The sequence below is a fragment of the Neofelis nebulosa genome, chromosome 8 (assembly GCF_028018385.1).
Source record: "Neofelis nebulosa isolate mNeoNeb1 chromosome 8, mNeoNeb1.pri, whole genome shotgun sequence".
In the NCBI taxonomy this organism is placed as follows: Eukaryota; Metazoa; Chordata; class Mammalia; order Carnivora; family Felidae; genus Neofelis; species Neofelis nebulosa.
The window spans coordinates 122,679,850-122,692,926 of NC_080789.1; the positions used below are offsets into that span (position 1 = coordinate 122,679,850).

The 13,077-nt window shown below is 37.9% G+C and overlaps 1 protein-coding gene across 1 annotated transcript in view; it reads left to right on the forward strand.

Moving 5' to 3' along the window:
• DNAJC1 (DnaJ heat shock protein family (Hsp40) member C1) overlaps positions 1 to 13,077 on the forward strand; it is a 219,854-nt gene that overhangs the window by 177,107 nt on the left and 29,670 nt on the right. The window contains exon 9 of the mRNA XM_058681748.1: positions 11,839 to 11,958. Within this exon, the coding sequence (XP_058537731.1) occupies positions 11,839 to 11,958 (120 nt within the window). The remainder of the gene's footprint in view (positions 1 to 11,838; positions 11,959 to 13,077) is intronic.

The window sequence follows — 13,077 nt, forward strand, 5'->3', positions numbered from 1 at the left end:
GTGGGTCAAAAAGAAATCAGAAGAGAAATGAAGTATCTTGAAACAAATAAAAATGGAAATACAACATACCAAAAGTTATGGGATGCAGCAAAAGCAGTTTTAAAAGGGAACTTCATAGCAAAAAATGCCTGTATTAAGAAGCAAGAAAAATGTTAAGCAACCTAACTTTATATCTCAAAGAATGAGAAAAAAAAACACAAACCAAAGCTGAGTTAGTATTCAGAAGGAAATAAAAATCAGAATGGAAATAAATGAAATAGAGACTAAAAAGATGATAGAAAAGATCAATGAAACTAAGACCTGGCTCTTTGAAAGATAAACAAAATTAGCAAACCTTTACCTAGACTCCCCAAGAAAAAAGGACACAAAATCAGAAACGAAACAGGAGACATTATCTTATACCACAGAAGTACAAAGGATCATAAGAGAGTATGAACAGTTATACACCAACAGATTGGACAACCTAAAAGAAATGGATAAATTCCTAGAAACATACAACTGACCAAGACTGAATCATGAAGAAATAGAAAATCTGAGTGATGCCTGCTGGCTCAGTTGGTACAGCATATGACTGTTGATCTTGGGATCGTGAGTATAAGCCCAATGTTGGGCTTAGAGCTTACTTTAAAAAAGAGAAATAGAGGGGCTCATGGGTAGCTCAGTAGGTTAAGTGGCAGACTTTGGGCTCAGGTCATGATCTCACAGTTTGTGGGTTCGAGCCCCGCATTGGGCTCTGTGCTGATAGCTCAGAGCCTGGAGCCTGCTTTGGATTCTGTGGCTCCCTCTCTCTCTGCCCCTCCCCCATTCACAGTCTCTTTCTGTGTCCCCAAAAATGAATGAAACATTAAAAAAAATTTTTTTAATAATAAAAAAAAGAAATAGAAAATCTGAACAGATTGGTTACTAGTAAGGACATTGAGTCGTTAATCAAAAATCTGCCAACAAACAGAAGTCTAGGACCCAATGGCTCCACTGGGGAATTCTATCAAAAATTCAAAGAGGATGGGGCGCCTGGGTGGCGCAGTCGGTTAAGCGTCCGACTTCAGCCAGGTCACGATCTCGCGGTCCGTGAGTTCGAGCCCCGCGTCAGGCTCTGGGCTGATGGCTCGGAGCCTGGAGCCTGTTTCCGATTCTGTGTCTCCCTCTCTCTCTCTGCCCCTCCCCCGTTCATGCTCTGTCTCTCTCTGTCCCAAAAATAAATAAAAAACGTTGAAAAAAAAAAATTCAAAGAGGAATTAATACCAATCCTACTTAGACTCTTCAAAAAAATAAAACAGTACCCTGAAACCAAAACCAGACAAGGACAACACAAGTAAAAATTACAAGCCAGTATCAATATCCTTCATGAACATAAATGTAGAAAATCCTCAACAGGGGAGGATTGAGGCTGGGTAGCTCAGTCGGTTAAGCATCTGACTCATGGTTTTGGCTAAGGTCACGATATCACAGTTTCATGAGTTCGAGCCTGGCTTGGGATCCTCTCTGTGCCCCTCACCCATTCACACTATCTCTGTCTCTCTCAAAATAAATAAACGTATAAAAATCCTCAACAAAATATTAGCAAACCAAATTCAACAATTTATCAAAAGTATTATACACCATGACCAAGTATGATTTATTCCAGGGATGCAAGGACAATTCAACATCTGCAAATCAAATCAATGTGATATACTACATTTAAAAAATAAGATTAGAGCTATCACAATAGATGCAGAAAAAACTTTTGACAAAATTCAGCATCCATTCATGATAAAAACTCTCAATGAAATGGGTATAGAGGGAACATACCTCAGCATAATAAAGGTCATATATGACAAGCCCACAGCTGATATCACACTCAACTAACATCGTACTCAACAGTAACAGCTAACATGCTCAACAGTGAAAACTTTCCCTCTAAGATCAGGAACAAGATTAGGATGCCCACTTTTGCCACTCTTATTCAACATAATGGTGGAAGTGCTTGTGACAGCAGTTAGACAAGAAAATGAAATAAAAGCCATCCAATTTGGAAAGGAAGAAGTAAAACTGTCACTATGCATAGATGACATGGTATTATATATTTTAGAAACCCTAAAGACTCCACCAAACAACTATTAAGAACAAATCAACAAATTTTGTAAAGTTTCAGAATACAAAAATCAGTCACACAAAAGGAATAAAATATCAAGGAATAAATTTAACCACAAAGGTGAAAGACCTGTATGCTATTATATTAACATTGATGAAAGAAACTGAAGAAGACACAAATAGAAAGATATACCATGCTAATAGATTGGAAGAATTAATATTTTTTAAATGTCCATACTGTGCAAAGCAATCTATAAAGTCAATGCAATCTTACTAAAATTCCAATGGCATTTTTTATAGAAATAGAACAAACAATCCTAAAATGTGTATGGAACCACAAAAGACACTAAATAGCCAAAGCAGTCTTGAGAAAGAAAGCTGTAGGCCTCACACTGCCTGGTTTCAAACTATATTACAAAATTGCAGTAATCAAAACAGTATGGCATTGGCATGAGAACAGACACATAGAGGAATGGAACAAAATAGGAAGCCCAGAAATAAACCAACACGTATATGGTTAATTCATTGATGGTAAAGGAGCCAAGAACATCCAATGAAGAAAGGCAAGTCTCTTCAGTAAATGATGGTGGGAAAACAGGACAGCCACATGCAAAAGAATGAATCTGGACCACTATCTTACACCATACACAAAAATTAATTCAAAATGGATTAAAGACTTGAACATAAAACACAGATGGTAAGCTCTAAGACAAGGCCCATAGATACAGAGAACCAACTGGTGATTGCCAGAGGTAGAGGATACACACAGTGGGTAAAGGGAATCAAAAGGTATAAGCTTCCAGTTTAAAATAAATTAGTTATAGGGGGGCCTGGGTGGCTCAGTCGGTTAAGTGTCCACTTTTGGCTCAGGTCATGAGCTCATGGCTCGTGAGTTTCAAGCCCCACATCAGGCTCTATGCTGACAGCTCAGAGCCTGTGGCCTGCTTCGGATTCTGTGTCTCCCTCTCTGCCCCTCCCCCACTCGTGCTCTGCCTCACTCTCTCTCAAAAGTAAATAAACATTAAATAATTATAGAGATGTAATATACGACATGGTGACTATTGTTAATATGGTATTGCACATTTGAAAGTTGCTAAGAAAATAGATCTTAAAAGTTTTTATCAAAAGAAAAAATTGTAACTATGTGTGGTGACTGATTTAACTAAACGTGTTGTAGTAAACAATTTGCAATATATTGAATGATTGTATTATAGACCTGAAACTAATGTAATGTTATGTCGATTATACTTCAATAAAAGTATATTAACATCATAGTTAGCTGTATTAAGAACATATGGGAACTCCATACTGTTTTTACAACTTTTCTAGAAGTCTGAAATTATTTCAAACTCGGGGCGCCTGGGTGGCTTAGTTGGTTGAGCATCTGAGTTCACCTCAGGTCAGGATCTCGCAGTTTGTGAGTTCGAGTCCCGCGCCGGGCTCTGTGCTGACAGCTCGGAGCCTGAAGCCTGTTTCAGATTCTGTCTTCCTCTCTCTGCCCCTTCCCCGCTCATGCTCTGTCTCTCAAAAATGAATAAACGTTAAATAAATAAATAAATGAAATTATCTCGAACTAAAAGTTAAAGGATTTTAAGTGACAATATAAGTTACAGAATGGGAGAAAATATTCATAAAACATTTCTGGCAAAGATCTTGTGTCCACAAAACATAACGAACTCTTCACCCAATTAACGTATAAGCAAAAGACATGAATACACACTTCATAAAAATAGATATTCAGTTGGTCAATAAATACATGTAAAGATACTCAAGATCATTTGTAATCTTGGAAATTATTACCAAAATAAAACACGTTTCATTCCTACCAGGCTGGTCAAAACTAAAACAACGCAATATCAAGTGTGGGTGACTACCTGGAGGGACCCTTCATACACTGCAGGTTAGAATGTAAAACAGTGCAACTGGTTCGGAAAAATACTTACGTAGTTTCTTATAAAATGTATACTTTCCCTATGACTCAGCAATTCCACCACTAGGTATTTATCTAAGAAGAATTAAAACATATGACCACTGTGACAATTATAAATAAATGTCCAAGCAGCTGTATTCATAATACATGATAGGGGTGCCTGAGTGGCTCAGGTGGTTAAGTGCCCAACTTCAGCTCGGATCATGATCTCACAGTTCGTGAGTTTGAGCCCTGCATCAGGCTCTGCAATGACCGTGCGTAGCCTGTTTAGGATTCTGTCTCCCTCTCTGCCCCTCCCCCGCTTGTGCATGCATGTGTGTGTGCATGTGCCCTGTCTCTCTCAAAATAAATAAACTTTAATAATAATGATGATGATATGTGATAACCAAGAGCTAGCGGCTACCCAAATAAATGTCCATCAGTAGGAGAATGGATAAATTGTGATACAAATCTTTTTCTGATATGTGTTATGGAATATTTGCTCCTACTTTGTGGCTTTCTATTTCATTTTTTAAATAGTTTCTTTGAAAGACCAACAGTTTAGGGGCGCCTGGGTGGCTCATTCAGTTGAGCGTCCGGCTTTGGCTCGGGTCGTGATCTCGCGGTCCATGGGTTTGACAGCATTGGGCCCTGTGCTGACAGCTCAGAGTCTGGAGCCTGCTTTGGATTCTGTGTCTCCCTCTCTGTCTGTCCCTTCCCCGCTCATGCTCTCTCTGTGTCTTAAAAATAAAAACGTTAAAAAAAATTCTTTTAAAGACCAAAAGTTTAATTTTAGCAAAATTCAAATATTTGTGGTTTTACCATTTTAAAGTTATTACATGTATTAAATGGTATTCTGATGCTGAGAGAAAGTTGCCAAAACCTCTCTACGATGAAGAAGTCTCTGGGGGGCACTAACAGGAGTAGGAGTGTCTGTCATTTTGCATTTTGGATGGGTTCTAGAGCCCTTTCCTAAAGGGGACCCTACTCAAGAAGAGCCAGTTTGCAGCAAACAGCATAAAAGTATTTAAGTAAAATATGTAAAGGAGAAATGTGTTTCTTCCAGAATACAGAAAGGCCTAAAAGAAGTTGTGGGTGCTGAGAGAATCCGTAGCTGTTTCTGGACAGCATTATGGGCAGAGCAGCCCTCTCAGTATACCAATTAATTTTCAAGACTTTAACCAAGGTGGCAAGACATTACCTTTTGTATGAGGCAATGGCCCATTTCATTTTGGTGAGCTCCTTTGTCTGCCTTGAATGAGTATGTCAAATGAATCTCCTCATGGGAAGAAGTCATCAGTGTAATGTCATACTTGTCTTCCTGAAAGAATCAGGAAGTAGTTAAGATCTTGTCCTTAAAGACTGTGAGGACAAGGCTGATGAGGTACCCCATGGTAGTTGGGTAGAAGTGTACCATACTTTGGAGGTGAGATAAACTGCAGTCAAGAGGCTGTTGAAACAGTCACTGAACAAAACATATTCACTAAATCTATAATAGCAAAATATTTACCAATTGCTAATTGGATAAAGTCAGTAACTGCAATAATATTGGCTATGGGGACCTTAATGAGGCCCACAACATTTATCTTGAGGTCATCTACCATGAGGCACCATTCATTCATTCATTCATTCATTCAAGAGCAGGCCAAACTGAGCTGACACTAAAAGTAAAGGCAACAAAAACAAAAATAAACAAGTAGGACTACATCAAACTAATCCACTGAATGGGAAAAATATTTGCAATTCGATATCTGATCCAAAACATTAAAGAACTCAATACAACTCAATAGCAGAAAAACAATGATTAAAAAATGGACAGAGGATCTAAATAGACATTCTTCCAGGAAGACCTATAGATGGCCAACAGGTACATGAAAAGATGCTCAACATCACTCATCATCAGGAAAATGCAAATCAAAACCACAATGAGATATCACCTCACACTTGTTAGAATGAGTAGTATCAAAAAGACAAAGAAGTAACACGTGTTGGCAAGGATGTGAAGGAAAGGGAACCTTTGTGGGCGCTGTTGGCGGGAAGGCAAATTGGTGCAGCCACGATGGAAAACAGAATGGAGATTCCTCAAGAAATTAAAACTCGAACTACTGTATGATCCAGCAATTCCACTTCTGGGTTATTTATCTGAAGGAAAATGAAAATGCTAACTCAAAAAGATATGCACCTCCACATTTACTGCACCTATTGTAAATAATAGCCAAGATACGGAAACAACACAAGTGTCCATTGACAGATGAATGGATAAAGAAAATATGATACACACATAGACACACACAAGAAAATATTATTTAGTCACTGAAAAAAGGAAGTCTTGCCATTTATGACATGGACAGCCCTTGAGGGCATTATGCTAAGTGAAATAAATCAGAGTAAGGCAAGTACCAAATGATCGCATTTATATTGGAATCTAAAACAGAACAAAACGAAGTTCATAGATACAGAGAACAGATTGGTTGTTGCCAGAGGGGGAGGGTAGGGAGTAGGTGAAATGGCTGAAGAAGATCAAAAGGTACAAACTTCCAGTTATAAAATAAGTCCTGGGGGACGTAGTTAAGCATCTAACTCTTGATTCATGTCATGATCTCCTGGTTCGTGGGTTTGAGCCCTGTATCAGGTCTGCGCTGACAGCATGGAGCCTGCTTGGAATTCTCTCTCCCTCTCTCTCTGCCCCTCTCCCCCGCAAAGATAAAGAAATAATCTTAAAAAAATCTTTTTCATATAAAGAAAGAAATAAGCCCTGGGATGTAATTTATAGCATGACAACTATAATTAATACTGTATTGCATATTTGAAAGTTACTAAGAGTACATCTTTTTTTTTTTTTTTTAATTTTTTTTTTTTTCAACATTTTTTATTTATTTTTGGGACAGAGAGAGACAGAGCATGAACGGGGGAGGGGCAGAGAGAGAGGGAGACACAGAATCGGAAACAGGCTCCAGGCTCCGAGCCATCAGCCCAGAGCCTGACGCGGGGCTCGAACTCACGGACCGCGAGATCGTGACCTGGCTGAAGTCGGACGCTTAACCGACTGCGCCACCCAGGCGCCCCAACTAAGAGTACATCTTTAAAGTTCTCATCACAAGAAAACAAAATACTGTAACTATATATGGTGACAAACGTTAACTAGACTTACCGTGATCATTTCTTAATACAGTTGACTCCTGAACAACACGGGGATTGGGGTGCCAACCCACTCACCCCCACCTTGTGCTCAGTTGAAAACCCACTTATAACTTGACTCCCCCAAAACTTAACTAACTAGAGAACAAATGTTATTAAAATCATAAGGAAAAGAAAATACACTTATAGGACTGTACTGTATTAAAAAAAAAAAATCCGTGTATAAGGGGACCCATGCAGTTCCAACCCATCAAATCATTGTGTTGTACACCTGGAACTAATATAATGTCTGTAATTATACCTCAGTTTAAAACTATCCCTCCAGTAGCTTTATGTATCATGCAGAGTAAATGAGCTAGAGTCCTTGCAGTGGCCTCTCAGTCCTTATATGATTTTATCTTCTTACCTCTCTGGCCTCCTCCCCTCTCCCTGCCCCCTTTGCTTGCTTTGCGCCAGCTTCCCTGCTCATCTCACTATTCCTCAAGCATCCTGGACGTGCTCCTGCCGCAAGCCCTTTACAATTTGCTGTTTCCTATCCCAGAGTAATCCCAGAGTATCATCGTTCACTGTGTGTCAAATCACCACAACACTTAGTGGCATAAAATAGTTTTTAAAGGATCAAACATCCTTGTGTCCGTTTCTCAAGAGGGATTTATTTACTGTTGCTTCCCCCAAAAGGAGGTAAAAAGAAATTTGAACTGTATGCATGGTCTTGGGCAAAGTTTCTCAAACTATCTGTAGTAAAGAACCAGGTGTAGAATATTTTTCTTTCCATCTGTTGCTGACCCACCTGTAGTCCTATTGTGCCCACACTTCACGTGACCCATCATGGTAGTCTGACAACATCTCACCGTCTTATATTGTTTAAAAGAAAAGTTTACTGCTCACATACTTGGTTGTCGCAGCAGCGTTAATTTGCTGTTTCTAATCCGTACCCGAAGTTTCTGGACTTACTTGGTCATGGATTGGTGACAAACTGGTTGCAGGCTGGCACCAGCACATGGATCACACTTTAGGATTGCTGGTCCAGAGGAGACCCCTTTCTGGGAAGGTAGCTAAATCATAGATGAGGAGACCTTTCTGGGCACGACATGAAGCGATTACTGGTAAAGGGTCACAGCCTTAGAACAACAGTTTGGGATGAGTTACAAGCTTTTCTTTAAAGAAGAGTTTCACTTCCTAAGAGTGAAAAAACATTTGAAGAGATAAGCTTTTAATTTTTTTTTTAATATTTATTTTTGAGAGAGAGAGAGTACAAGCGGGGTAGGGTAGAGAGAGGGAGACACAGAATCCGAAGCAGGCTCCAAGCTGTCAGCACAGAGCCTGATGTGAGGCTCGAACTCAAGAATCATGAGCCGAAGTCGGAAGCTTAACTGACTGAGACACCCAGGCACCCCTGGGTTTTTTCTTTTGCATACAGTTTGTCCACATATATAGTCAAGAGCACGTAAATGCTCAATTTTTAAGTTGGAAAGGAAAACTGTATAGGTGAAAGTCAAATATACATTCTGAAACACAAAGTCAGTATAGAATGTGGATTTGGAAGGTAGATTATTAGATTTGCCAATCCATATTACTAGGTATACATTATTAGATCTGATAATATCTGATATTTTAACTGGGTGATGGTATTTACAAGGACATTATTTCTTAGGTAGAATTTATGAATTGAGTTGAATCTACTAAAAACTGTTGAATCCAAAATTGTAAGTTTTATAGTTATATAAATAATGGTCATTACTAGGTCATGTGGATAGAAATATTCACTAGTGAGTTTTACTATTAGATAGAAATGGATCTTTTGTCCTTACAATAGGAAAATATAATAAATAAGCCCATATAAATTTCTTTTAATTTGGCCCTAAATTTCAGTACCAAATAAATTGCACGCTACTTGGTAATTAACATTTGATGGTCTCCAGCTGTGAGGGGGAAGGTGCATATGAGTTACTCAAAACATAGAGTGTGCTTTTCCTCTATAGCTTCCAACTCCTATCCCCCAAGAATAGTAAGGATTTTCAAAGGCATCAAATCTTTGAACATATGTGGCTTTACGACAAAAATCTATCCCAAAGGGATATTATTTGGGAATACAATTTAAATTTTCCTATGAGCTCTTACTTTAGGAGATCTATTTGGGGATCATTACATAAAAATCGCGAATAATTTGAAAACTTACTTTTTATTTTTTATTCAGTATGGAGATTTATTCCCAGAGTGGGGCTTTTCTGATGCAAAATTGGAATGCTGGTGTAGTCACAACAGCTGTCCCCACACCATGTGGTATCTTCCATTACTTTACTGTAGAGATGAATTTTTGGCCCAGTGTCTCAGTAATATTGGACACACATGGTTTTAAGTGGCAAAGCAGTATGCTTATGCATTCATTTGACTTTCACAGCTACAGTTGGCTCCAGATTAGAACAAGGAGAATACATTCACACCATGGCCACCCTCACGGCTGCTGTAGGAGCTGGATCACAGTAGGCTCAGTTGCTTCTAAAGACACAACTAACTATTGCGGAGGAATTACACATTCACCAAAGTGCCTTACAGCTGTAGGAGAGAGAATAATGAATTGCTAAAAGGATTCTTTCAAAGATTTCAGATTATGGGCCTAGTTATTATCGATCCAGTTTTTTTATATTAATAATGAAAAAAATCACAGCCATGAAATAACCAGGAAACTAAAGGGAAAGACTGTCCTAGCAGTAGATGATTTTTCAGAATACCAGTCCAAATACTTAAAATTTTCCCTTCCCAGGGAAAAAAAAAGTGGCACTGTTCTTTTACACTCATCTTATTAACAAAGAATTAAAATCTGATTGATTTTTAATGCCCATTGTCCATATATGCAGCATATTTGGAAAGCCAATCTACTGAAAATTGGAATTATTTTAAAGAATTACTTCATTAATGTTTTGGCTTTTTGGAAAGAAAAGTATTTCCTTGAAAATCCAGTTATGTCCCTCTAATATCTGAGTATGAATTTTTCCCCTAAATAAAGGGAAAAACAAGCAAAAAAACCCCTTCAGTGTAAATCTTCAAATTATCTGATAAGGAGCATTAGATTCCTGATATTCATTAAATATCAAAGAAATTCTGACCATACCCTATGTGGGCTACCTTTTTATAGAAGTGAATTTATGCCTGTATCGTACCGATTGTACTGATGAATATGTTTGAGGCTTTCAGCTTTTAGTGGATACAAAATAGAATGATTGATAAAATCCTCCCTACTATTGGCTATTATTTCCTGACTCTTAAGTGGCAGGTTGTATTTATGCCAATTTATCTGCTTCAGGGAACATTCTTGATAGCAGAACAAAGTGAATAAAAGTAGTTTGCTTTGCAAATGAATGCAAATGGGAGAGCCTTTCGGAAAGCCCTTTAACAGGGGCAGTGCGCTTTGATTACCAGTGAAGCTGCCGTTTGGACATGGTGAAAAGAGCACGCTTGAACCATTGATTGGGGGAGACAGTAAAAAGTCAGGAAGGGCCCCGTTAAGCTTGCAGTGAGGCAGGCGGATGTCAGTGCGGTTAGAGCACAGTGGGAGAATGACAGCGAGGATTAGTGTCAGGGAGAAGCTTTGCTGTAGCTGTGGAGATCGTCCCTGGGGTCACTCACCTCTGACTGTTGTTCTGTGCTGACGGTTCTGTAATGCAAACGGCCTGATGTATGCTGTTCATTATCGGAAATGGTGATTAGAAAAGGTATTTGTCTCCAAGGTTCCCTTCTTTCTTGTTTCTTTCTTTTTAATTAAGGAAAATAAGGTGGGCTTCCTCCATTTCTCTGCTGACTCCTAGAGTATTGTTTAATACCAGAGTGGCTGCAGCCTCTGGGAGGGAGTAGTTTCGTGCTAAAATCTCATGTAAAATAACTGTAACGTGGTTATTTGTTCCTCAGTGATAGGTTCTTTTGCTTTGCTCAGCTTTAGGTTTGACCAAGTAGTAGTGCTGATAAAATGCAGAGAATATGCTTGCTCTTAGAATTTTTGCTTTTGGAAAAAAGATTTTATAATCTTTCGGTTATTTTGTAACTCGGTTTAACAGATCAACTTTTAGAAGCTATTTACCTTCTCAGAAATGAAATGTTGCTTTGCTTGGACTTGAAATGGTTTAAGTCTTGGTTGTAGGCATGTCTCATTTTATTTCTGTTCCAAGTTTATTAAAACGCTAGCGTTTGAGAAGCTAAACTTTTTGGAAATGCACGATTTTTAGAATGAAATAGTGTTACGCAGAATGAACAAAAACTATCTTTGTCTCAGTTCTGATTCTAAATCAGCACATTTACTTGTTCACCTTTTCATCTTCGCTTATAAGGTGTTTTGTTTTCTTCAAAGTATAATTTTTCTTAAAACTTGAAGACCTTTTATAGTGACCTTACATGAGGCATCTGTGAGAGCAGCAGTGACACACAATGCATTTCATAGTCTTTGAGAGTCATTCCTACTTTAATGCAAAACTGCTTTTTTTAGTGTCTTCAAAAACCTGACTTCACAATATTTCTGCTTTCTTATTTCGTATACATAGGAAAATTTAAAAGGCTGCTGGAGCTTTGCATTCTAATGTTAAATATGCAACTCAAAGCTTTATCTAAACTACTGGACACATGTTAATACTGTTTTTGTAGAAAACAAATTGCCAGTGGTTTGTTTCACAGGCTTATTAAATGTTTTGGCAAACGTTCTCTAAATTATCTTTTTCTATAATGTTTTGCAGGCACCTGAATGGACAGAAGAGGACCTCAGCCAGCTGACAAGAAGTATGGTTAAGTTCCCAGGAGGGACCCCAGGTCGATGGGAAAAGATTGCCCACGAATTGGGTCGATCGGTGACAGATGTGAGTTCACTCAGATTTGCATTGTATGGAGAGTGACAAACCAGAACAAGCCAACTATGTAGAAGACAGACATAGATGCATCCGACATTCTCTTCGGAGAAAGGCTACAATCCTTTTAGGACCTGGAAGTGAACCATTAACGAAATAAGCAAGAAGCAGATGTCAGCCAGTCCCCTGGTCCACAATTAACAGCTGTGTGAGGAATTCTAGTGTTTAGAGACTTAAGCTACAGTAACCTAACCACAGAAAACAATGCTGGTTTTTGTGTTTAAAGTGACCCCTTTAGCTGTGGAAAAGATAGTTCTCAGACTGATCAGAATTAGAGAAGTTATATTTCAGCTGGATCTTTTTAACATTGAAGAACAGATTGCTATAGGTATTTAATCGGGTGGTTTGCATTAATTTAATCATCAATATTCTTATGTTTGCCTTTTTATTTCAAGGATGGTACCTACTATCCATTTTGACAACTTGCTTAACCGCAACAAAATTATATATATGAACAAATATATAATATATATAACATATAATATGCATATGTGTGTGAATGAATCTATAGATGAATGACTGCCTATACCCAACATTTAAAAGACTAAGTATTTGCCTGGAAGGTTTGAATTTAAACTTTGGATGCTTTTTATTCAGTAAACTTAGGGCAGAGAATCTTATAAAAGCAACTACCACAGTACCTGACATGTACTAAATAGAAATTCAGAAAAATTTTTATTTTTATCAGTATGAGCCTTATTTTCATAAATGATAGTAAATATTCTTTACCATATAAATCAGTAATTTACCGAGTTTACTTTAAATAAACCCTATACACCTAAAATATTTCAGGGGTTACTGAAAGCAAAGTTCAAGTGTCCTTTTCAATTCTGTTAGTATACCTTTGAGTCTTTTGATAATGAACAGTTTTAAAACCCTGCAAAATGATTAACACAACTACCCCCCCCAAAAAAAAACCCAGCTTGTTACATAAATGCTGAAAGTTATTTTTCATAGTGAGCTTCCACTATTTAATTTATAAACAAACTTACAAAACATTACCGTCAATCTTTTTTATTTATTTATTTATTTATTTATTTATTTATTACCCTTTGGATAGGAGCTGCTTTG